Source organism: Amphiura filiformis, chromosome 5 (genome assembly GCF_039555335.1).
Source record: "Amphiura filiformis chromosome 5, Afil_fr2py, whole genome shotgun sequence".
Taxonomy (NCBI): domain Eukaryota; kingdom Metazoa; phylum Echinodermata; class Ophiuroidea; order Amphilepidida; family Amphiuridae; genus Amphiura; species Amphiura filiformis.
Window position 1 is genome coordinate 73824174 of NC_092632.1, and position 25357 is coordinate 73849530.

At 36.3% G+C, this 25357-nt stretch overlaps 1 protein-coding gene across 13 annotated transcripts in view; it reads right to left on the reverse strand.

Moving 5' to 3' along the window:
* Positions 1-25357, reverse strand: part of LOC140153685 (synaptosomal-associated protein 25-like) — a 259881-nt gene that overhangs the window by 69848 nt on the left and 164676 nt on the right. For all 13 annotated transcript variants that reach the window (XM_072176506.1, XM_072176502.1, XM_072176503.1 and 10 more), the window contains one exon: positions 7663-7704. In XM_072176506.1, coding sequence (XP_072032607.1) covers positions 7663-7704 — 42 coding nt within the window. The remainder of the gene's footprint in view (positions 1-7662; positions 7705-25357) is intronic.

The window sequence follows — 25357 nt, forward strand, 5'->3', positions numbered from 1 at the left end:
ATTTGCATGATGCATTAAGGTATGGCTTTTATTAGTTTTGGCAAAACTAATGTGATGCCTAAAATTTCACATTAGCAGAAAAGTTTGTTGTGTACCTGTATGGGACTGATCCAAGAAGATGCACTTCCCACAATGTATTTTTCCCTGTACTGATTTGCTATACAGTACTGTGCAATATGGGTTGATAGTGACAAAACATGTCTTCAAATGGCAAGATCTGCATGACCCATGTTGTACTGAATAGCAAATTAGTACAGGGAAGAAATGCATTGTGGGAAGTGTAAGATATCTCATCTGATGACAGATCAATATTGACAGAAAGGAGGAATTTAGGTATGTATTCTATTAAGGAAAAGGGTGACATGGAATTTTAAACATAAAATGTAGACATTTTAGACTGTAGTTTGATAGTCGTAACTCATTCAACACATCACAGTTGTTTGATTGCATATAAAACCGAGTCATTTTTAAGAAAAGTTGGTGCTAATCTGCTATTTAGCTCAAATCTTGTTTGCATATTTACAAGGGGTAGACACTTGTCAAATTGTATTAGAACATAGGCAAACAGACTAACAAATGACAAGTGAATAACTCCTATTATTTGGCTAATCTAAATTTAGATATTTTTAAATAGCGCCTCAATTTTCACACAAATGTACAGTTTATAGAATTAAAATTTCCACAAAAAGGCATAAAAAGATTAATAATTTGAGTTTCAAAAACACCACCCACAGACAAGGGAACAGACCAGGCCTGTACACAGGGGGTGCAGGTTTCAGGTTTTTTACATTTTTTTTGGTCAAAAATGGGCCAAAATTTGGAAAGAAAGTCCACTTCCCCGGAAAAAAGGCCACTTTTTTCAAAATCAGCACCCCCACCAAAAAAAATTCTGCGTACGGGCCTGGAACAGACAAAGAACCACCATTTTGATACAGCATCTGCATGTAAAGTGTACAGCAGATATCCATTTACAATCACATCATCAGTTATCGATTATTTTCTTATACACATCTTGTAATGATTCAAATCCATCTTCTCATTCTCAAAACTAGGCCACAAATGCTCCGTAAATACACCGTAAATCATTAAAACAGTAAAAGGTAGTATAAATGGCTTATTTTCAAACCATCCGTAGTGGAGTGTGATCACCTGTACAAGTATTATAACCAAGACTTTCTTAACCCCATGAGAACTACCTGCCGATTGGCCAAAAACAAGTTTCCATTATCAATTGGACCAATCAGCAACATTGTTAGAATAATATTTCACCACACACAAAAATTAGGGTGAATTATTTGCAAAGCTCCATTCTGATTGGTGATTAAAGTGACAATATCATATAATTGACCAATCAGAGGCAATGTTAGAACGGCAGGTAGTGCTCAGGGGGTTAAGATATTGTCAGCTAATACCACCTGTTAAATCAATCACCAACAACCCTACCATCTTACATTCACAGAACTTATAAAACACAAATTTGGCGGAGAGCAAAACAGAAAATTCTGTAATTTCATTCTAAGTAAATAAGAATCTGTTGATAAGGCATGCAAAGCGAACCTTTAATTCGAAGTGCTGCGTAAGATCATATTTTCATCTCACAGTAGAAAATATAAATACAGTACAGCTAAGATAAAGGTCGGCTTTCAAATTTCCGATCTGTGACGTACATGGTTCAATGGACTTGCACTACATGTAGCATCACATACATCCTCATCTTTTAGGGCACAGTTTGTTAACACTAATGTTTGTACACACATTGAATGACCTGTTGAATGCGTTGAGTACAAAAACTCATACCCCACAATTTGAGCTCATATTTTGTACTATACATGTTGCATAGAAGTTAATGAACTGAGCCACAGGAAGTGTGTTGCTATATCTATCATCAATCATTGTTGTCATTACCAGCAGCATAGGGCTATTCCAGTTGAATTCCATACACCCCCTATGGAAGACATGTTCTTTATCTCCCACACAGGGAGTGTGAATTTCAAATGGGGTTACCTGAATAGGTGACTCCATTTGAAACCTACACCCCCTGTGTGGGATATTAAGGTCATGTCTTCCATAGGGGTGTGTAGATTTCAATTAGAATAGCCCAGTCAGGTTCTCCTCTAGGGAATTCTTCTGTGCATCTCATCCTGATAGAAATCTGCTGCACTTGTAGCACTCAGTGCCTTGACGTTCGCTCAATGCTTCGTCGGCATAATCAAACTGATTAATGTCACTATGCTGCTTATTTTACACATTATGCACACTTTCATGTAGAATCTCATACAAAAGAGATTGTGTTGTTTCATCTGTGGATGCTACAAATAATTTGGCTGAGATTGGAGGGACGATCAGAGAATTAAGCTATTTTGTCTACCTGCTTATTTCACAATACATTGCAACTTTGCAACTACTCGCATTTATGCATTAACCCTTTGGTGTCAGAATTTGACACCCTCACTTGAAAGAGAATGTACCTTTATGTTAAAATGTCAGATTTCAGGGTCTTTAGATTAAGATCACTTTATCCATCTCCACACTTTAACAGAAGATTATGATTGTTTGTTCCAAACATCCAAAAATCGTAATTTGTGTACATTTTATGAGCTTGTCTGATTTGTGAAATCATTGATTGTCCTTTCATACTTTTCCTTTTCTACAATGCACACATTATATTGCTGTTTATTGGTCGGCAGCAAAGCAACCAATGGTTCAGCTTTGAGACATTCCTTCAACTTTTGATTTATCAAGGTCGTCATAGGCTACTAAACCATACATCCAAATGATGAGAAACCTTACATAATAAAGGCTAACTAATGAGATGAATATTCTAGTAGTGTGTAATTGGGCTATTCAATTTAAAATCCACACTACCCCTGTGGAAGATTTTGGAAATATCTTCTACAGGAGGAGTATTAATTTCAAATGGAATGAACACATAGGCAGCTCCATTTGAAACTCACCATATCCCTCAGATTGAATCTTTCGAAGAAGGTGTATGGAATTCAAATGGAGCTGCTAATGTGATTGTTCCATTTGAAATTCATATTCCCTCTGTGGAAGATATTTCCAAAATCTTCCACAGCGGTAGTGTGGATTTTTTAAATGGAATAGCCCAATTTAGACTTCAAATTAATTTTTTTACCTTGGGTGCACTTTTGCACCCCATTTTGAAAGTTGTGGTGCAATTTCATCTGACGCAGAGCAATTTGAGGTGCAGTCTCAGACAATCAACACATAAAATCAGTACAATTTTGCACCACACTTGTATCGCAACAGGCAAATTTTTGGGTGCAAATTGCACTGCGACAGGGCTTATTTCGAATGCTGTGTGTAATGTATGTCACTTCTAGCTCCTCTATACTTCATCCCTGATCTCCAGTTGAGTTATTTAACTCCACTTACTAACAAGTGCAAACATCAAAACTCTAAAATGACCATGATAGAACAAGAAACCCGACCTAAACTAATCCAAGAACAACAGTTACTACCCTGCTTGCATCACTGAGACAACGTAACTTAGGGTCAAATTCAAACATTACTTTGCACAAAATAAAACCTAAAAGCCACTTTGGTTTCTATGCCTCAATTTTGCAAATTTACCCATCTTTCCTTTCGTATGTACTACACTACCCGATACTGAGATAGGCATTATCATTTTATTCATTGTATTCAAACCATATTTACGGTAATGACCCTTCACCGATTCACAAGAACGGATGAAAATGAGGTAAAAATAGTGCCCTTCAGAGTGTGCTCTGAATTGCAGATCCATTATGTAATTGGCACAGAATTCATGACTTGCATACAGATTTTGACGATAACATAAGAATACATTAAAGGTGAAAATCTTGTATTATACAAGATTTATATCGTAACCATCCCATCAACTGATCAAATCTGGTAACTATGGAATATTTGCCCTCAAAATGTGAGTAATGATACATGAGGCTTGTTTGAACAATTACATGGGAAATGAGAGGAATCTTAATCACTAAGGATGGTAAATTTGACAATAGCAAGCCCTATATTCCAGATATTTGGCTGCCCACACAAATATTTTGGTAACCCAAATTCTGGACCCAATCTTCCAGTTTACCCAAATCTTCATGTGTCATGACTACACTACATACTGCAAAGTTAAAAAGATACAAAACCATTCCATTTCAACATAAATGTTCTTGTCAAGTTTTACAATGGAAAAAAACACCCAAGTAGCCACTAACCCTTTGACCTACAAATTTTGGTTGTCAAAATAAAGTCAGGTTATCGCTGGCTGGTGGGGATTTCACAGGCTCCAAACAGTGTTACAGAAATTGTATAATGTAGTCTTGGTAGTACAAAGCCTGACAACAACAACAACAACTGCATGAAAGCTTTCTCGGTAAGCAAATTAAATGTTGAGAGAAACAATAAATGTATATCACCAACTTAAGCTTAATTTGCAATTTGACAGGGTTAATGCTTCTCCAGAATATCATTTCTTTCGTGATATTGCCAATTATAGCAGCACAGCTATTTTCCCGAATCCCCCGATCCTGATCCAGGGTAGTAACTAACACATAAACACAACCCTGCTGATGTACATTGGTTATTCCAGTTAAAATCCATACAGCCCCTAGACAAGACCTTAATCTCCCACACAGGGGGGTGTAGATTCCAAATAGAGTCAGCAATTCAGGAAACCCCATTTGAAATTCACCCTCCCTGTGTAGGTCATGTCTAGCTTCCATAGGGGTTGTAAGGATCTCAAAATGGAAAAAGCCCAATGGCATTAATATGAATATCCCAAGACGAGGTTAAAGGGTTAACTGAGTAGCGATAGAATCTGAACTGTGTGCCCGCAAAGGTTCGACATGAGAGTGAAGAACGTATTCTGCAAATTGCACATCAATAGCGAATTACAGTGAATGAGTGAGTGAGTGACTAGTGCCCTTTCAGATTATTTCAAGCTTGACCGTCATTTGCTTGTTTTGCTGGACCGATAGCTTCAAAAGGCCGATACAACATATTAAGTTGTCAGTGCAAATTGATACAGGTGAATTAGCGCCTGGGTTGACTACTAAAGAGACACTTAAGAAACAACAGATTTCCATCTCCTTCGTTTACCTCTCCTTTTTTTTCACCCGTTAAGTACATGTTTACCTTGTTTTACACTTGTGTGAGGATTTAAGCTTCTATACTCCAAGCTTCATTTAATTATACAATCGGGCTATCTTTTATAATACAAGTACCCTCCTGCTTTCACTTCACAAGTATATGCATGCACCATTGAAAACTTAGTGATATGATATTCTTAAAGAATTCCAAACATCAACAATCCAGTTTCAGGCATGGGACTACGCATTTATGAAAAAGTCTGGAAAAGCTGGAAAAGTGCGTAAAATTGGACAAAAACACCTAAAAATGGGCTGAAAATAAATAAAACTGCGGGAATTTTGACATCAAAAAAGACTGGTTCTAGCGTTTCCACTGGAAAATCCCATGCCTGAGTTTATAGCACTAATATCTATCTGGTAATTGATAACATTGTACTTTCTGATGCCCATCTCAGGCATATTCTTAGAAAACATAGAATTCAGTATTTAAATTTGATGATGATACAGGTTGATGTTAAATAACGAACAAACAGACAGACGGACAGACAAAACAGGACATTTCCATACATGGATACTGTAACACTTGTAACAACACATACTATATACACTTCCTTGACAAAGGACAACTTAAAACTTGTGACTTGCTGCCTGCAAAGATTGTGCACATGTCAGGCAGGGCCTAGATTTCATCTTGGTTTGCAAGAATCAAAATCCATCACAGTCATTGCATTTACTGGATGATATAACATTAGAAGTTGATTCTTGCAATCAAAGCTAAATACGAGAATCATTACGAGAAGCAATTCCATGATTCTTGTCAAAATCTAGGCCCTGTCAGGCATGAGTCTCGCTTTTTTTTAAACTGCCTGAAAAGGCGCATGAATTCAGCCTTAAGAGGCTCAAAGCAAGCTGAGAAAAAATGTGGAAATTTGGACAACAAAACTGCCTGAATTCTTTCAAAAACCTGAAAAATCTGATGCCTGACATGTGGATTGCTTAAAGCAAGTGATTTCAAAATCTTCTCACATCTACGTAACCAGCTTGCAAGTTTTACAGTAATCCCTCATCAAGTATGGACATACATATAGGAACAAACACGCAAAATGTAATTGTGACTTCAACTTCAACTTCTAAATATTGCTGATGGTAAAGACATTCCAATTTGTTACTAGCTTCAACACAAATGATACCTGAAATATCACATAATTCAACACCAAAGCTAGGTAATATAATGGTAGTAGATATGATACCTGGCATGAAGTGTACATTTGCATCCACCTTTTCTAATAGGTTTAATGGTTTAACTGCCAGCCACCATCGGGTTTAGAAGCTCAAGTTAAAGTCACATTTGGTCTACTAAAACTTCTACAACACACAATGACAGACACAGTTACATACATGTGGGGGTGCCTTCAAAACTGAACCAAAAGTCAATATTGAGATTACGGCCATATAATACTAGGCTGCACTTGCAATGGGCTTTTCCATTTAAAATCCACACTACCCCTGTGGAAGATTTTGGAAATATCTACCACAGGGGGAGTATGACTTTCAAATGGAATGAGCACATTAGGCAGCTCCATTTGAAACTCACTCTCCCTCTGTGGAAGATTCAGGTTGAAACTTTCTTAGAGGGTGTATGAAATTCAAATGGAACAACGGCCTAATGTGTTCATTCCATTTGAAATTCATACTCCCCTGTGGAAGTTATTTCAAAATCTTCCACAGGGTGGTAATGGATTTTAAATGAAATAAGCCCAATGTATTAAAAACAATGCAAGATAAAAAGTTGTAAGTGTCTATGAATTTGATCGTCACTTACAACTTTCTTGCATTTTCATGACAATGGAGTGTTAAAGTTTTGAAGTCACCCTCATCTATCACAAGTACAAGTACGCACACACAAAGATATAACAAAGACTTCAAAATGAAACCAGTAACTGTCCATCCCACATGCATATCATGGAGAAATTGACAGACAGGTCAACTATAAGGTTGACATGACAGGTTTGATTCTGAAATCATTCTTAGTAAACTTATGAATCAATACATACAAAACCAATCATGTCCATAATGGTGATGATCTAAATCTTATCCACCAGTTGCCAATCATTCCTGCAAGCCTGAAATAGCTGTATACATGGTAACGTACCTACCTCCACTCTTCAGTAATTAACTTGTAATTGCGAGGAATTACAGGCTGACAACTGGTAGCTAGGACATGTGTACATCCATATTAAAACGATGCACTTGTCGGCTGCAACATGTGTCTCATTTCACATAATAGACTCATCTTCGAAGTGGAGGTCACTTCAAATCATCCCAGGTCGCATGGTTTAGGAATACAAAGAACATTCCTCAACCATGTGCCTTGGTATTTATTCAGAGCTATTATGTGAAATGAGACACAAGTAGCAGCCGACAAGTGCATTCTTTTGATATGGATGTACACATATGTCATCTTCACATGGCTACTACAAAATTGATGAACAGACAAACAGACAGACAGACTGACTGATATAATTGAGAGATACAAGCATGCAACCAATGGATAGGTACAGGTGAATCTTACCTCCTCCGACAGCTGCAGCATCCGGCGGGTGCTCTCCAGCGACTGCAAAAATAAACAAGAAAACAATAGGCAATTATTAACTTTGTGTATCAGCAAAAACTTATATTGTGTCCAAAAAGTGGGTAATGGTGAATCCAAACTATATATGCAGATGAGGTTCATTGATATTCATGAATATACAGATAAATTTACAAAAAACTATACAGCAACAGAACTCATTCTGTTCTACCACCTTACCAACTTTGATGTTACTGGTATGTTATGTTTAGGTATTGGGAGTTGATTGATCTGATTTCTGACACTATTTCATAATTTTTTAACAAACTATAAACATAGTACCAGAACAAACACACCATGCTCTATACACTATGAAATTTTGTCAATGAAAAAAGCACTGAAAAGCAAACCTCAACACTGAAATGACCAGAACAAAAGAAAGTCAACTCTGAAATTGTGTTTCAGAAGTATTTCAGTGTATTTTCAGTATTTTGATACTTGCTATAATGAGCAATGATTCAGAGGATAAATTTACATAACAATAGCACTGGCCAGCTCATTTCAGTGTGATTAAATCAATTTCAGTGGGATTAAAGAATCGCCACTGCCACGGTTGTGAACAATTTCATTGTGATTTACCAAGAGGTCAATTCTTTTCAGTAGATTTTCAGTGTGATTTGCCCCAGGTTAAAGTTTTCAGAGATATTTCAGTGAAAATGAGCATTATTCTCATTTGCATAACTGCATAACAAAGGGTTTGTTTTCAGTGTGATTTTTCACACTGAATTTCTTTTCAGCATGTTTTCAGAGTTGAGGTAAATATCAGTGTGATTTTCATTGTCAAAATTTCATAGTGATAACCCTACCGATTTAGATAACGTTTATCATAAGGAACTCTTCTAAGGGTGAATATAACAGTTCACACAGTTATCAGATCTAACAGCAAGAGTTGGAATTATATCATTGTGGTTCAAATTTGGGTTCTTCACAAAGAGACCAAAATATTACACTTCGTAGGGTTTTTTTTTCCAAATCATGTTATTTTCTTAAATTCCTTCTTCTTGTGTGTAAAACCCCTTTTTTTTAATTTTAAAGTATATTTGATTAACTTAACCTCACAAACAGTCCACTTTAACTTTTAAATATAGCTTCTGACATTTTAATTCCTACAAAAAAAAGTTTACTTTTCAAAAAATGTTGTCCCTGTGATTTAAAAATAAAGTTGCAAGTCGGTTTAAGGTCAAGACTCGCTGATGTCCTTACACATGGACAGATAGTACAAATACAAGATGAATTCTCGACTAAAAATAGCCACATTGTCCCATCTTTATATTCAATCTGTATACACAGCTACCTAACCAAAGTATGACAAAACCTCTATCAAGTTCCGTCTTACAAACAAACGTGACATTTTATCAAATACCCATGATATCTTCTTACACGTTTCTTTATTCAGCCTTTCTAACTTTACAAAGCCCGTAATTTTGTTACACAAGCAGTGGATCTGACCTTCCTTCGTTAGTTCGGTTCATGCAACAAAATATTATATGTCAAATTTATCGTCAAATTTATTGATCCCACTTCTAATTTTAACTTGTAATATGACAACCTGATGAATCAGATCAACAACGATGCAATACCGTCCTTCGATTCAAATTAATAGCAATGCAACCCAAAAATAAAATGAGAAAAAAGTTGCTGAGAAGATGCTAGGGCCATGATGCCATTAACGACAGTTCCAAGGTCTTTGTCTGTTCACATGCCTTGGCTATGTATTCACAATGGGCTATCTATTTGAACATGTCAATACCGCAAGACCCGACAATAATTCGTTGCTTTCCCCTTGATGCTCTGCATACACCCGGATACTTAATTTGTAAGTGTTGACTCACAAAACACAGATTTTCCCCAAATGTCTATATTGATATTAAGAACCACTACCCCATAAATATGCATGAACTGGTCTTAACAAGAATTTACTAATCATAGCTCATTATCTTTTTGTAATTACTGCAAACATGGCAATAAAATGTATCTTCCAAATAGTTGCCTTGCATAAGAAGTTAAAAATGTCATGCCTTCTACTTCTTTTGTGCATTACAAGTGAGAATTCTCAGATACTCCTAGCTTACGGAAATCTGTCACATTGACGGCATCACATAATTCAATGCTTAAAGAGCCATCTCACCTTTACGGTACGCTCAACTGTGCATGGAATACTACTGCCTTTGTTTTCATCATTTACACATAATTATCATTCAATCATGTTCAGGTAGCTATCATGGGAGGTTTCTACTGAATGAATAATCCCTTAGCAACCGAGATAATAGGTACACCATCATGCTACATCACTTGCGCTCTGATCTAAATTACCTACTATATTCTAAGCAGATCAAGTGCATGTCATCTGAATCTCTCGACACATACCACATGAAAAATTTACAATCTTCTTCCCCCAATTGCATCAGCTACTGTGACACTTTTAAAAACAAATGAAAATTTGTTTAAAAAAAGCCAGGAACACTTAAAAGGATTACAGCTAACTCTACACCTGAATTACTGTAACAAAATGTAACGGTTAGATCGGTATAAGAAGTTAAGGAGGTAAGTTTAAAGCAGGTGCACCATACTGATTGCACACTAATATGATCACAAGTGTTCTAGCTTTTATTTACTTAATAAAAGCCTGGTGGCATTATACTTAAAGATACATCCCCTTCAGCACTTCCACGAAAAAGGGAATTTACAAGACGCAAGTCTCCTTGAACCCTTTCAAACCCTTAACCGGGTAATATTTATCGATGTATTTAGATATGTAATAGTACACATTTCAATGCATTACAAATTCTCTTTGAAGCTAGATGTAATTGACATTGTTGGGATATATGAACAGGTACAACAATATACTATATCATTCATAAATATTTAATTGCATTGCTACGGGACCTTTTCTGTGATGTGTGTAAGCAATTAAAGAAAACAATCAGCCTTGCTGAATGATGAAATAATTCAACTTAATGTAAACATTTTCAAGGTCAATTGAGCTTGCCTTCATCTATAATTCATACATCCAATTGCCTCGGATATTTCACCCGAGGTTATATACACCAATTATCATTCGTCATCTCTCGATATGTATCTAATATATATTCACAACATTGTGTCAAAATCTACGATGATATCCTAATTTCATAATATCCATTCAAATCTAGAATAAAGCATATCAAGTAAATCTTATGTGTTATGTTATCAATCTTAAAGCTATCTACTCCAGACAGCAACTGAAAACCCACTTTATAATGCCGTGGAAATTGGACGAATTAATTGCAGAAATTGAAGACTTCTTTGCGAGCTATAATCTAAGCAAATGCATACTTGTTGAGGTTGCTTACTAAGGCATTGGCTTTCAAATCTAGTTTTTCTGATAGACTATGTAGGTGAAGATGATGCATAAGATGGTATCATGTGTCATACTTATTCCTCCTCATATCATGGTATAATGTGGAGATGTAAATAGCATCAAGTATTTTGGGCACCGATTTCAAAATGTAATTTGTATAATTCGAGACTGATCCTATCTTCACAATGCCTTTGCCGGGTTAATTTACTACTGCAATTATATGTTAGCCTCCAATATTTCTGCTAATTTACCATGGTACATTGGCAAATGTTTGATGATTGATGATGAACACATCTAAATTATCCACTGGTATTACTTGAAATATATCGCAGCCGAAATCTTTCAACTGTTTTAGAAGAGCGTATTCATTCCGTGTGAACTATGCATCAATGGCCTACTTCTGGCACACTCGGAGCACTCATAATTAAATTATCAATTATACGCCAATGCTCATCAATTATACCAATAATTTTCTTCCAATCAATTTCCATTTATATGATTAGAAATTGATATAATAACGTTCAATGTTTGAAACAAAAATGTCAAGCTACATGTCTCAGAATTTAGTGCTTGTTACAAAAAGTATTGCATCATAAAAGCAGATTAATAGCAGGTTGTAACTCCGAGCACATAATAGTGGCAACTGATTTAAAGGTGTATGCTCTGCCTTAGGTATAGATACTGTTCCAATAGTCTAATTTCCCTTTAACTCCCTCTAAGGGTCAAAAGCATTAATGCTTGCTTGTACTCAGTGCCATATTGGCTCTACATCCCAGCATAACTGGTGGGAAAAATAAGAATGGATCCAGCAAGTTTGACACCTGATCCAACATGGATCTATAATTCTTGATTTATCTGAATTTAATTGTGATCAAAATTTAACATTTTTATAAGGGGACTACCGTACTGACGCGAGTATAGTCCCACCTTCGAGTAAAGTCCCACCCCCAACTTTTCGAAAAATTTCAGAAATTTAAAAAATGTCATAATCTATTCATGATTTCAAAATGCATTCAAATTCAATGCATTTTGAAATCATTAATAGACTATGACATGAATACAAATTATCAATTTTCATATTAAAAATACAAAATATCTTGAATTTTTTTTTTTTTTTTTTTAGGTCAACCATGAATGATCCTAGCATTTAGGTCTAGGTCTAGGGACACTACAAAACCGAAAAAACTTTTAAAAAAATTTTTTTTTTTGAAATTGAGTATAGTCCCACCCCCAATTTTGAAAAATGTTCACCCAAAAGCGGGTGGGACTATACTGCGTCAGCATCTGGTAATTTTCAAAACTTTCACAGAGGCCACTGGGGTAACCAAGGCCGTCAAATGCTGAAGAATACAGTGGAAAATGGCAAATTCAATGTTTGCTGTGAAGTGAATGCAACTTTTAAGTATTGTCTTTGATGAAACTTAAAAGCAGCCATGCAGTTGCAGAGCGATACTTTGACAAATGACACCTGTCTGGAGTGAGAGTGAAGCAAGTGGCCTTTCCAAACACCTTTGATTTCAGGTTTGCTGCAAAGAGACTTTCATGGAAATGCTCATTTGTAAGACCTGTTTCAAGTATCCAAACTAATCCCTGGAATCTTCAAGTCGCTTCCAAAGAAACTCTTGTGAAAAACAGGTGTCTGGACTTTTTACAAGTAAAGTAAGATTCCTTGGTAGTACTTGAGACCAATATATAAGGCTTGCTTGTGGAAAAAGGAAACATGCTGAGTAGACAACATCCTTTTATAAAATGATGTAGTGGGGAATGTGAGATGACAAAGGCGTAGAGAGTAAACATGTCACTATGAGCCAATATGAACACATCTCCATTGGCAAAGCTCAATAACCTCTATTCAATACTAGCTCAAAATTTGACCTCAAGTTGCAGAGTATGAGTTTTTGTACCAGTCATACTGAAAGGTCATTTCATGCAGGTAAGAGCCTATTGAGGTTACAGAACTGTGTCCTGATTGATGAGCATGTTTCAAGATCCTAGTGCATGTCAAGGCAGTCGGCATGTGTGGTATGAGACGCCTTTCATATACCGCAATTGCTGAGATGAACACAGGATTGCCCATCACAGGGGAGTCTTGAGTTTTTATGAGTTTGAGTTTGAGTTAGAGTTGGGAGTTAGAGTTACATTTTATAGTTCAATTTAGAGTTAGAGTTACAAGATAGAGGTAGAGTTGGAATTAGAGTTGCATTTTAGAGTTAGAATTCTAACCCCGACTTGTAACTCTAACTCTAAATCAAACTCTAAAATCAACTCTAACTCCAGCTTGTAACTCAAACTCTAAATTGAACTCTAAAATGCAACTCTAACTCAAACTCTAACTCAAACTCATAAAATGGATTTACTCATCACAGGGATGATAGAATTATGTGATTGACACCTGGAATAATCTTCCTGCAGAAGTGGTGAATGTCAAGACAACAAACCAATTTAAGGGCAAAATTGACAAGTTTTGGAACAAGAATGGATATGGGGAACTAAAAGGCTTGAACCTATAATTTTAACCCATCAAATCTAAGTGTAAGTGTATGTCAAAGCAGGTGTTACAATCAGCATGTCAAGCAAGTAAGCCTATTTAACATATATGTTGGATAAGTAAGCATACATCAAGTAAGCTAACAACAAAACATAGTACCAATGGTTCAGTTATTGTATCAAGTTTTTTTAAATAATTTTCTGTTGGATCACCAATTAGGCCTATATCCATGTAACCAAATCATAGCTTTCCATGTTTAAGTGCTATTTATCTGGAACCCATCCTCTAATGGAATGGAATGCTTTAAATTCAACATTCATATTTGATATTAAAACATCCAGAATGGAACAAACCACTAGTAAACCATGCCAATGCAATGACCCTTACCCTACAAATGTCAAAAGCTTCCACATTAAATAGAGCATTAACACTTCTGTCTTCAAAACTCACACAAGTCTTGCACAATATTCAGATGATGTACCTGCCACCTCTTTCAGGCAAGCAGAGTGACACATTAGTCTGCTATTTACTTCTATCAAGAGAACGAAGACATGCAATTATAATTTTTGTTTCTTTGCTGCTTTTCAACGTTTAGTTCCTTCAATGTATTGACATATGCATCAAATCAAAAATAAGGCACTAATTCGCAGGTACAGTTGTTTTGAGAAATCAGAATACAGAAATCAGAATACAAAGCACTTAATTTTTTTAAGACATGAATAAATCAATATAGATAATCTAAATGTATTTCTTGAATATAGAAATATTTCACCATTTACCATATGGAGTAAAATATTTCATTTTTATATGATTACCTTTAAAAAAAAATTCTGACATTGGCATTGCATAGGTTGAAAAATCAATGATATATTGCAGAACTGTGGTTCAATATTAAAAGCTTAAAAGGTTGTCATACACTTTTATCAGAAAATGTATTGCAATATATATAATGTGTCAGTTGGAAGAAATGTAAAATTCCACAAAGAACTGAATGTAGATGGCTTCTTCTTCTTGAATCTTGTCAACAACAACAAAATCCATACAGGTGGGATACCAATGGTCTATTCCATTTAAAATCCACACTATCCCTGTGGAAATATCTTCCACAGGGGAGTATGTTTTTCAAATGTAATTGGTCAGGGTCAATCAATTTGAAACCCATACTCTCCATGTATTATGGCTTTACCTATATATCTTCCACAACTGGAGTGAGTATTTCATATGGAATTTATCAAATTTGTCTCTACTAATCAAAATGCGGACTCCCACTGTGGAAGACCTCAGCTAAATCTTCCACATGGGTAGTGTGGATTTTAAATGGCATAGCCCAATAGTATGAATACAGATGTGGATTTGAAGTGTACAAGTTCCAACGAAGTTTTTACATACAATATCATTCAGTTTTGAGGACGAGAGTAACGGGCACCGCCTCATAATCGGAAGGTTGCCGGTTCGACCCCGGCGACGCCATTGTGTTGTGCCCTTGAGTAAGGTACTTTATCTCGATTACTCCTCCCCACCCAAGTGTATAAATGGGTACCGGCATTCTTTAATGCTGGGAAGGTAATTACAGACTCACTGTGGAGGAGGTGTAGCGATCCCCCTATAGCAACATTACATGGAGGAGTCTGGCCTAATCGCCAATGAAAGAGAGATGGGCACTCCGATCACTGTTTATATACAGGTTCGCCGCCTTTACCTCTTTCACCTTTGAGGACTAACATGAACACTAACATAATCCTGATGAGGGGCATATACACACATGTATAAATGTATAAATGCAAGACAAGACACACTATATCAGGCAGCGGGTGGCATGATGGTCAGAGAGAGCCGGCAAAACCGTTCGGCCGTATGGCATTTTTTTCCATATACTCTGTTATAGTTTTGTGGGTTTTAGCTTGTATTTATATTATTTATTAACATAGGCCTATTTGTTTGTGATATTTCAAGCGTTTTAAAATTTCAAAATAAGCGCATTCAATTACAAGGTTGACGATGAATATTTACTGAAATTAGAGAATGCACGGCGACCACCACCTGCACTATATCTCAAAAACCACCTGCTGCCATTCAAAATCATGTGATACATAATTGGCTGCCTTTCAGGGCGATTTATCTCTCTGATATTGTTATAAATAGTTTTAGTTAAATATCGTCTCAGTGGCCTGCAATTTTAATACTGAATTTTCTTATAATTGGCCCCTTCCTGCTTTTGATGGTGCTTCGGCTCGCTAACTCCAATCAACCCAGAATTAGCGAAGCAGAAAACTGAAAGCCAAAAGTTTTTAATTACATATTATTATTACTCTCTCATAAGCGTATTATAAAGATAATCCTCATTACATAAAATAGCAATTGTAGTACAAAATTACACCATGTGGCTTTTAGATGTGTAGCACTTGTTACATAGCTGTCAAGCTTAAAACATTATGTTGGAGTATAGCCGACTTTGTACAAGTAACAAATTTCAGACCTAGCTGACAACATGTCTGTGCATCAAACATCTATTTATAGTGCAATATTGCTACCTTTTATTGGTCTACTCAAAAATACAACCCCTAAGTTTGACATTCTTGTGTTTTGACGCCCCTCAAGACCCTTACATCAACACTTTCATAAAAGATGCATATCTACCCAGTAGTGATGGAGGAACACTGAAGGAGTAATTTCAATAGCCTAAGTCTCATTTTCTTCCAGCTAGCATGGACGCTGGGCATGGAACCATCACCAAGCAAGCAATCAACAAATAGGTGGCGATATGGTTGGCTACATAGAAAGCACGATTAGCTGGCAGGCTTATAGTAGTAGTGGGATTCCCTTTTCATTTATGGTCTGTTTTCCTACTTCTCCCTCATATTTCAATTAACTGTTTCACTTTAATGCACCACCAGGTGTAAGCAAGGTACTGCTATTCCCTAACCCTCTCTGCCTACCTGCCACCTGTACACAGATTATATGCCTCAAAATTCTGATTACAATTTCCCTCAAATTTTCAATATTTCAATATCAGATTCAACATGAAAAGGTGTCCACGTGGGGATTGGGACAATCGTTCTTTAAAAAGCAGTTGTTAAAGAATTGTGCAATTTACATTTTGTGTGTAATAAAATATGAAATTCATCCCCGTCAGCAAAGGGTAAAGCAACTTGGTACATAACACCACTGCATTGAAGAGAGAGCCTGCTCTAATATATGTGGTAAGGAAATTGAACATTGGTAATACAATGTTCATTTTGACAACGTTCATTTCCCTTCCGCATTCCGCATTGGGAGGCTCAATATTGCGAGTACGGACTGCAATTGAACATTAGGAGTGTGTGCCGAGTAGGAAAGGTCCCATCAATAATATATACATGCAGGATGAGATATAGCCTACTTATCAATATGACTATTTGTATAGTGCATTTTGGTATAGATTGATTTAGTTTCAACAAGATCAGTGATATCAGGAGCTAATTTGTTTAGACTTTTCGCCCCATAACCCATGATGCAATTTTCCTGGGGTCTCATATTGAGCTATACTGTATAGACCACTTAACACATTATTGTTTATCAACAAAGGCGAGGGACTGGTCTATCGATATACTTGAAGGAACCGCTACACTTCTTGTATTATATATAATGTGGTAGGCTTTTTAAAATGCACGTGCCCTGAGCAAACGACGATGCGTACGCACACTGCAGGGCAAAGAACAATGGAAATTGCCATAATTTGCACGCATACTGCCGGGCAATGACGTCACATGTCAAGTGGTCTATAAAATCAAGAAGCTCAAAGGCAGACATGGGAATACTACCAGTAGAAATAAACCTGGAATACTGCATTGTGGGATACAAGGTCAAAGGTCATTAAACCACAAGGTATAAAAACAATACACATTGGAACAAAACTCCTCACATTGCATCACAGGTTAATGTGCACTTATTGCGGATTATAACAATCCCAATTGAAGTGGATTAGAATGCGCTGTCTGCAGCGTACCATCAACATGATACGGGAAACCTACATCTTGATGAAAATATATATCTCCCTCCGCATCGCATTATTGATTTGCAGACGACTATTTCATAATTCAAGTCTTATCGTTTGAATTAAATGGGTCATGCATGTAAAACAAACATACTGAAACAGACTATGTTGGGGAAAAAAAATATTTTTGGAGGATTTTGGCCAAACTGGAAAAACTAAGAAAACAATTTTAAAATGCACATTGCACAAATTGGCAAACATGATTTACTGATGACAGTTTGAAATATAGGGCACTGCTAAATCCATCTAATACCATTACAATACAAATTCAGGTGATTTCAACTACTTATGGGCTCTGTTGCTTTATATTAGTATACTTTTGTGGAGTACACTCACTACCCTGAGAGGTTGCCCTCTGGGCTGGCCTCCCCCTCCTCTAAATCTAAGTATGAGAGGGATATAGACTCTGGGCTAGCCTCCCCCTCCTCTCAGTCTAAGTATGAGAGGGATACAGACTCCAGCTAGTAGGTTCATTTTTGAAATAAAACTGAAGATGTTTGAAAGTGGCAAAACATTACAGTATCTGAGTCCATCATCAACACACACCACAAGTAATAAATATTCATACTTTGGTTTATATCTTTTGCAATCAACTTATCAGGCATATCATGCGGTCTGAAAACATCTTCCTTTTCAAATCTGTTATTCTTATTGATTACAAAAGCTACAATATGTTGAAAATTTCATCAATAATTGGAATTGCGGTTTCTAAGATACTTCACATTTCTGTGAATAATAATACATTAGCATATAGGCCACCTCATTCTTTAAGTTATCACTTTAATAAGAAATTTCCAACTTTGATGTTGACTAACTTCTCCAAAATTTATTCCAGAGACACACCACTCACTTAGCTTGACGTGTCACACATGAAAACATCCTGTTTCAAAGTGAATGAAAGAGACCTCAAGAGCAGCCCTTAAAAGTTAGATGTAAGTAAGCTAATTTTAGATTTGAGTAACTTGATTGAGGCAAAAAAACCTCTTTGTTCTAAGCAGGACAATGAGGCAATTTAAAGAGACACAAGGAGATATATTATGTACTAAATAGTCTACCTAACCAAGAATTGGTAAGATTAATTTGATTACAGTAACTCAGTAACAAAAGTCAATCCCTTTGTAAGTATCTGTTGGTCTATAATTGTGTCATTTGCTAAAATAAGTTGGCAAGCATGGTTTCTGAATTCAGCAGTCTTGCATGTGTTCCGACGATCACATGCTGATGAGTGAGTCTGCTTGAATGTAATAGAATTCACTGCCGCGGGAGAAACATGCATGGGTGCTAGTAGTAAATTCTGATTTTCTATGCTTTACCTCACTTGTTCGGCTCAAAATTAAAAGGGGACATATCTGACAGTAAAAGCTAACATTTTATGGAAAATAAATAATAATCTATTTTTACAGAAATGTTATAATATGGCTTTAAGTTGCATCCTTGCGCAACATACAAACATGGCAGAGTCGGTACTCTTTGATTCTAAATCATTGGTGGCAACCCATCTCTGAGTGTCCCTTTAAGTCATGGTGGGACTGTACTTTATCGATGTCAACATCAAGTCAAGGTCTTAAGTGGTTAGGTGGGTGTGCTACAAGTCCCTGACTTTTTTTTTTTCATTTCATATTCATTGATCATTTGTAGTATTATTTCAACTCCTCTTCCCAATAAAATTCCTCCCTGCCACAAGGCAGGTTAAAATCCCCACAAGACTACTCCCTTACACGTACACATTAAAAAAGGGTTATGAATATCACATCTATAATTTTCCTTATTTATTGCTACACCCACGTATTTCCTGTATGCAACACCTAGATCTGTACTTCACACTCAAAATCTCCCTTTTTGATAATTCTTTTTACGCATGTATGAAGTCAGCAATAATTCACTTTTCCATATCATACTGAAGATACAGATAGGGTAAGGCAACCAACACTGTATTGAGAGTGAGCCAGTTTTTTTCCTTCAAAACTTGACTTCTTATTAACTCTATGAGAACTACCTGCCGGTTGGCCCAAATGAATAATGTGTTCAATTTTGAACCAATCAAGGAGGGTATTAATAAGATTATCTGCAAATGCAAGTTTGACCAGAAATAGTTCAAAGCCTTGTCACAATTGGCAATTGAAATGAGCATTTCAAGTTATCAACCAATCAGAAATGCTGTTAGATAGCTCTTAACTAGCAATTGACATGTATGGATGAATTAAATAACTTTACACAATGTTCTATGACTGGTTCAATTTCCATTCACGTATGCTGTCATATTGAGGCTCTCCTCCAATATGGCGGAACCATGCAATGGGCGAATATCTGCAAATCGGCTGATAACAAATCACATATGTGACGTGTCATGTCAAAATCAGACACTTTTGGGCAGGTTATAAATTTTGAGGTCTTTACATATCTTAAATATAGAGATATTTTGCTCCATAACGCCATTTTCCCCAATGAAATCGGACATTCCTAAGCGAAAATAATGAGTTTGTAAGTTATGGTAATATACAATTGGAAATTGAGATATCAGCCTTTAAAAATATTATTGACAATGTTGAGAGTAGGAATTACCTTGAAAAATGTCTCAAAAAATACAAGATGCCAGTTATATTCGGTCTGAAACTATCAGACAATATTTTTAACATTAATAACATCACAAATTCGCAACAAACCCAAATTGTGAAAAAATCACCTCGGGCAGATTTTTGGCTATTTCTCCATTTACGATCCTGCCCAAAAGTGTCTGCTTTTGACATGACACGTCACACATATATTTATCATTTTTGTGCATCATTTTCTCTAAATAGCCAAACAAATATAAAATATTACATTGCAAGCAATTAATAGCTGATATTATCTTTTGAATGAAACTTACAGAAGTAACTTTAACAAAAAAAAAAAAAAAGCTTAGGAAAAATTCGCTGCCATAATGCATGTTAGTAAACATTGGTTACTGGTTCAAGCCTGGGCTCATACACCTGTTTCGAATTATGATATGCCATAGACTTTTGTGTTGTGATCATTTCGATCAGTGGTTCGTAACAATGAAAGCGCGAGCCAGTTGACTAAGCAACAGTCATATTCTAACATGCACTACACTAGCAAATTGATAATTGAATGAATAAAACTGGATATCTCGCCAACCGTCTTCAGCTGGTAAAAGGTAAAACATTGAAGTCTTTGTTTGGTTTAGCTGTGAATGTTAGTTGCATATGCGTGCCTAGCTACGACAACATCATTACAGTGATTTACACGCCATTACCACCTATCATTTTGTACCATTACCTGTGACATGATCAAGTACAAGGAATCATTTGTCAAACTAAATCAATATCGTTTCCAATGCCATATTCTTTCCCTTGTTTAATACACTGAAAATTCATTGAAATTGGAGGTTCACTTCTTGTTTATTAAAGATTTATTTTATACTGCAGAAAAAAGTAAAATGCAACAGAATTATTTTGGCCATGTTTTTGTCCATGTATATCACACTCAAATCAAAGGTCACCGGTTCGAATCCGAGTGCACTTTTTTGTCAACATTTACACGAATAAAACTTGATTTGAGAGATTGAAAGACTGATTTTGTTTTATTGCATTAATATGCTTATAATAACTTGAATCTGCAAGTAGGTCTTGGACCACAATTTTGACCACTTGACCCCCAAAATTGGATTTACCATGAGTCTGTGGACCCCTACATGGAAGTTTTTAATGCATACTGTTACCCGTATCATCAATGTCATGAATATAAAGACCTGCCAGCATATCCTCTGATCAGCCATTCTAATGTTTACTATGACCATACCTTGTGATTTAGATTACCAAGCTCAAAATCCATATTTGATGACTTCAATGCTTCTGATGCTGATAACTAGAAATCCTACTTATTTACTTTGATAGCATTAACCCTAACCGTACCAAACATCAAAAAACCTCAATTCTTAAAGTGTATGCATGGGCAGGTATCCCATGTGATGCGATTTCGTCATCATTTGAACAGTCATATGGCGACAAAAAGCTTGGCCAGGCAAGCTACACTCCTGTGGCAAGGTATGCCCGTGCACGTCTCTGGTACCCAAGGGTCAGTGGTTCAAAACTGCACCCGAGAAAAAAACAATTTCCTCTTCTTCTTTCTTTCTTCCTTCCTTCTTTCTTTCCCCCTTGCCAAAAAGCAACTGGGGCATTAGGGTTAAACATGTAAAACCACCTCATTGTATGCAACGCTAAATTCAGCAGCTTTCACTCTCGTTAATGTAGGATTATCAAACACATCCACACTAATTCAACAAAATCCAAAATTCATAACTTTGCATCTCAAACTAGTTGAAAAACAATGCTAATTATTTTATTACGATTTACATGAATTATTAGATTCCTTCTATAATTAGAATAATGCGTAGGAAATGAAGCAGATTTAATGACTTAATAAAATTAATAACCAAGCCGCTAGCGGAGAATAGCTCCACGCTATTAGCAACAAAGTGTCATATAAAGCCAACCCAGGGTTGTGCCTGAACATGATGCAACATAATCATTATGACTAGCGAGGCATTCTCAAATATATGCAGCATGTTTCTAACCATATGATATCATGTAACCATTACAAAACCTAAATAAAATAAAAAGCAGACTATCGCCACCTTGCGCAGGTGCAGACAATATCCAACATGAAGCTTTGGCATTTCCTCCAGAATCTTTACAAAAATTACACCATAGGTTTTTATTTTCAAGGAGCAGAACAGAAACAAAAAGAGAAAGTTATATCGTGAAATTGCCTTTCTAGTAGTAATATCATCCAGATTGTATTAGCATTGCACACAATGACACCATCCACTGTTATATTGCATTGATCTCACCAAATCACAGCCAACATTTGGATACATTATTGCCATGAAATCTGGACCACTTGCCACTGGCTCATGTTGTACCAATTGCATGCTAAATGGTGTGTGTGTGTGCTAGACATAAGGATGTACTCATATGGCCAAGTTGCTGCTGATTTCTTTACACAGGTTGCATGGAACATGGGCTTGCAACCGTGCTGACATTACCACACTATGTTCCATATAAAGTACAAGGTAAAGGTGTAGTTTTACTAAGAAACCGGAATTCCATGCGGAATCATCAATAAAACAAGTCGAGTTATTCAGAGCCATAGCCTCCTGCAATATTGGAAAGCCAAGGTGCGCTTGAGAAAATGTGATATACCCGTTCATGCTTTTCTAAATGTTATGTAAGGACCCGTGACAATTTTCAAGGTTATGCTGCTTTAACTACTTTAAGGGAGTTTGTACTATACTTGGTTTTATGTCTCTTGAGTCAGTCAAAGCTATCAAAGCTTTAAAGCAGCGGCCATTTTGCAAGTTATGTTTCTAACCAGCATATTTTTAACCATATGATATCATGTAACCATTACAAAACCTAATTAAAATAAAAAGCAGACTATCGCCACCTTGCGCAGGTGCAGACAATATCCAACATGAAGCTTTGGCATTTCCTCAAGAATCTTTACAAAAATTACACCATAGGTTTTTATTTTCAAGGAGCAGAAACAAAAAGAGAAAGTTATATATCGTGAAATTGCCTTTCTAGTAGTTATATCATCCAGATTGTATTAGCATTGCACCCATTGACACCATCCACTGTTATATTGCATTGATCTCACCAAATCACAGCCAACATTCAGAGACATTATTGTCATGAAATCTGGACCACTTGCCACTGGCTCATGTTGTACCAATTGCATGCTAACTGGTGTGTGTGTGTGCTAGACATAAGGATGTACTCATATGGCCAAGTTGCTGCTGATTTCTTTACACAGGTTGCATGGAACATGGGCTTGCAACCGTGCTGACATTACCACACTATGTTCCATATAAAGTACAAGGTAAAGGTGTAGTTTTACTAATAAACCGGAATTCCATGCGGAATCATCAATAAAACAAGTCGAGTTATTCAGAGCCATAGCCTCCTGCAATATTGGAAAGCCAAGGTGCGCTTGAGAAAATGTGATATACCCGTTCATGCTTTTCTAAATGTTATGTAAGCACCCGTGACAATTTTCAAGGTTATGCTGCTTTAACTATATTTAAGGGAGTTTGTACTATACTTGGTTTACGTCTCTTGAGTCAGTCAAAGCTATCAAAGCTTTTAAAGCAGCGGCCATTTTGTAACTTATGTGTGTACCGATGTAAAGTCTTTGTAAAATGTAAGCATACATATGGTATGTAGTATTTTGATGCGATACACACTGACAGCCACTAAAACACACTAAAATCAAACAAATAGTTTGTAACAGGTTCATCTGCTTTTTGTTTTTCTCACAAAGAAGGAGTGATTTCTGTGATGAAAATATAAATCTAACAAAAATTGACTGGGTACTTTATAGTTACACTGCATGAATCATACTATTTCAAAAAGGCAATATCTAGAACCAATTTAATCTTAAGCTCTAGTACTTGCTTTTTGTCAAAGTGGCATTGCATTGTAATGTACTTTTTTTGAACGCACAATATCCCCCCTTCCAGGAACGCTACAACCCTACCAGCTATTAGAAATGAACATGATGGAACGTACTATGTAAAATATAATAGATTTGCCATCAAATATGGATACAATACACTCTAGGCTGCTAAGCTTTCCTACGCATATATCCCTTCGAGAAATGTGAAATGTACGTTCCATAATCTCCACCTCAGTAGCTAGAATGCCATGGTACGTAGCAAAACCTTTCATAGCTTTGTACTCCCATAGTACACACCATTAAGAGCACATAATATTTACATTATTCAATACCGGGTTGGCTTGTTAACTATGGGGACAGAGCGGCCGCCTTGGGCTGCATTTAAGTTATATTGATCGATTGACCAGTCCAGTCATGTGTCTCCCTTGCGTCTGTATACAAGTGTTATCTTGGTCAACCTATAATAGTTTTTCTTTTTCTAACAGCTACAATCCCGGTCAAAAGTTGTTGGAACACTTGCGTGAAACTTGCGACAGATTTTGAACCTTATTCCTGCTGTAATGGACATTCTATTCTAATATTGTACTTTCTCTGGAGTAACGACGGATCAGCAATTCCATACTACAACACCCATCCTCTTCCTCAAAAATCAATGTTGGGTGTCTCTAGGAGGGCATGACTAAATCAACAGGTTGTAACATTAAACGGGCAAAGGGGGGGGGGGGCACATTTGAAGTATCAGTGTCCTTAAACAATTGACTGCGATTGTAGTTGTGAAGAGTCATTTTATGTACAGTCAAAGCAGGGACTTCCCTCGTCAACGTGTGCCTGAACATTGTGAGTTGTGACCATGATTGTAGTTATGAAGGTTAATTCACTTTATATACATTACACCTAGAATAGACCTCCTATGATCAACTTTGCAATTGATTGTTTCATTGTTTTACACGCACATATCACAAAAAGTGAGCCAATTCTTCCCGCTCTAAAAAACTGCTAGAATGACATAACAGCAAAACCTCTCTAAAAATGCTGCAAGCCTACGATTCTGTCAAGATTGTTATAAAGATATATTTATAAAACCCATAATGGAAATTGTAAAGATATAACTAAGTAAATGGTAGGGCGTGTGAATTGCACTTATCCCAAGTTAAAATTGGATTTTATGCAAGTGTTTGTGAATGAAATTGTACCTGGGGATTTTACATTATCAAAGGTTTTGATCGTGCACTATCGTATCAATGTCTGTATGCTGCATCTAAAAAAAATCACTATTCATCGACAATTTAAAACTAATTATGATCATGACGTGCAAGGCAGA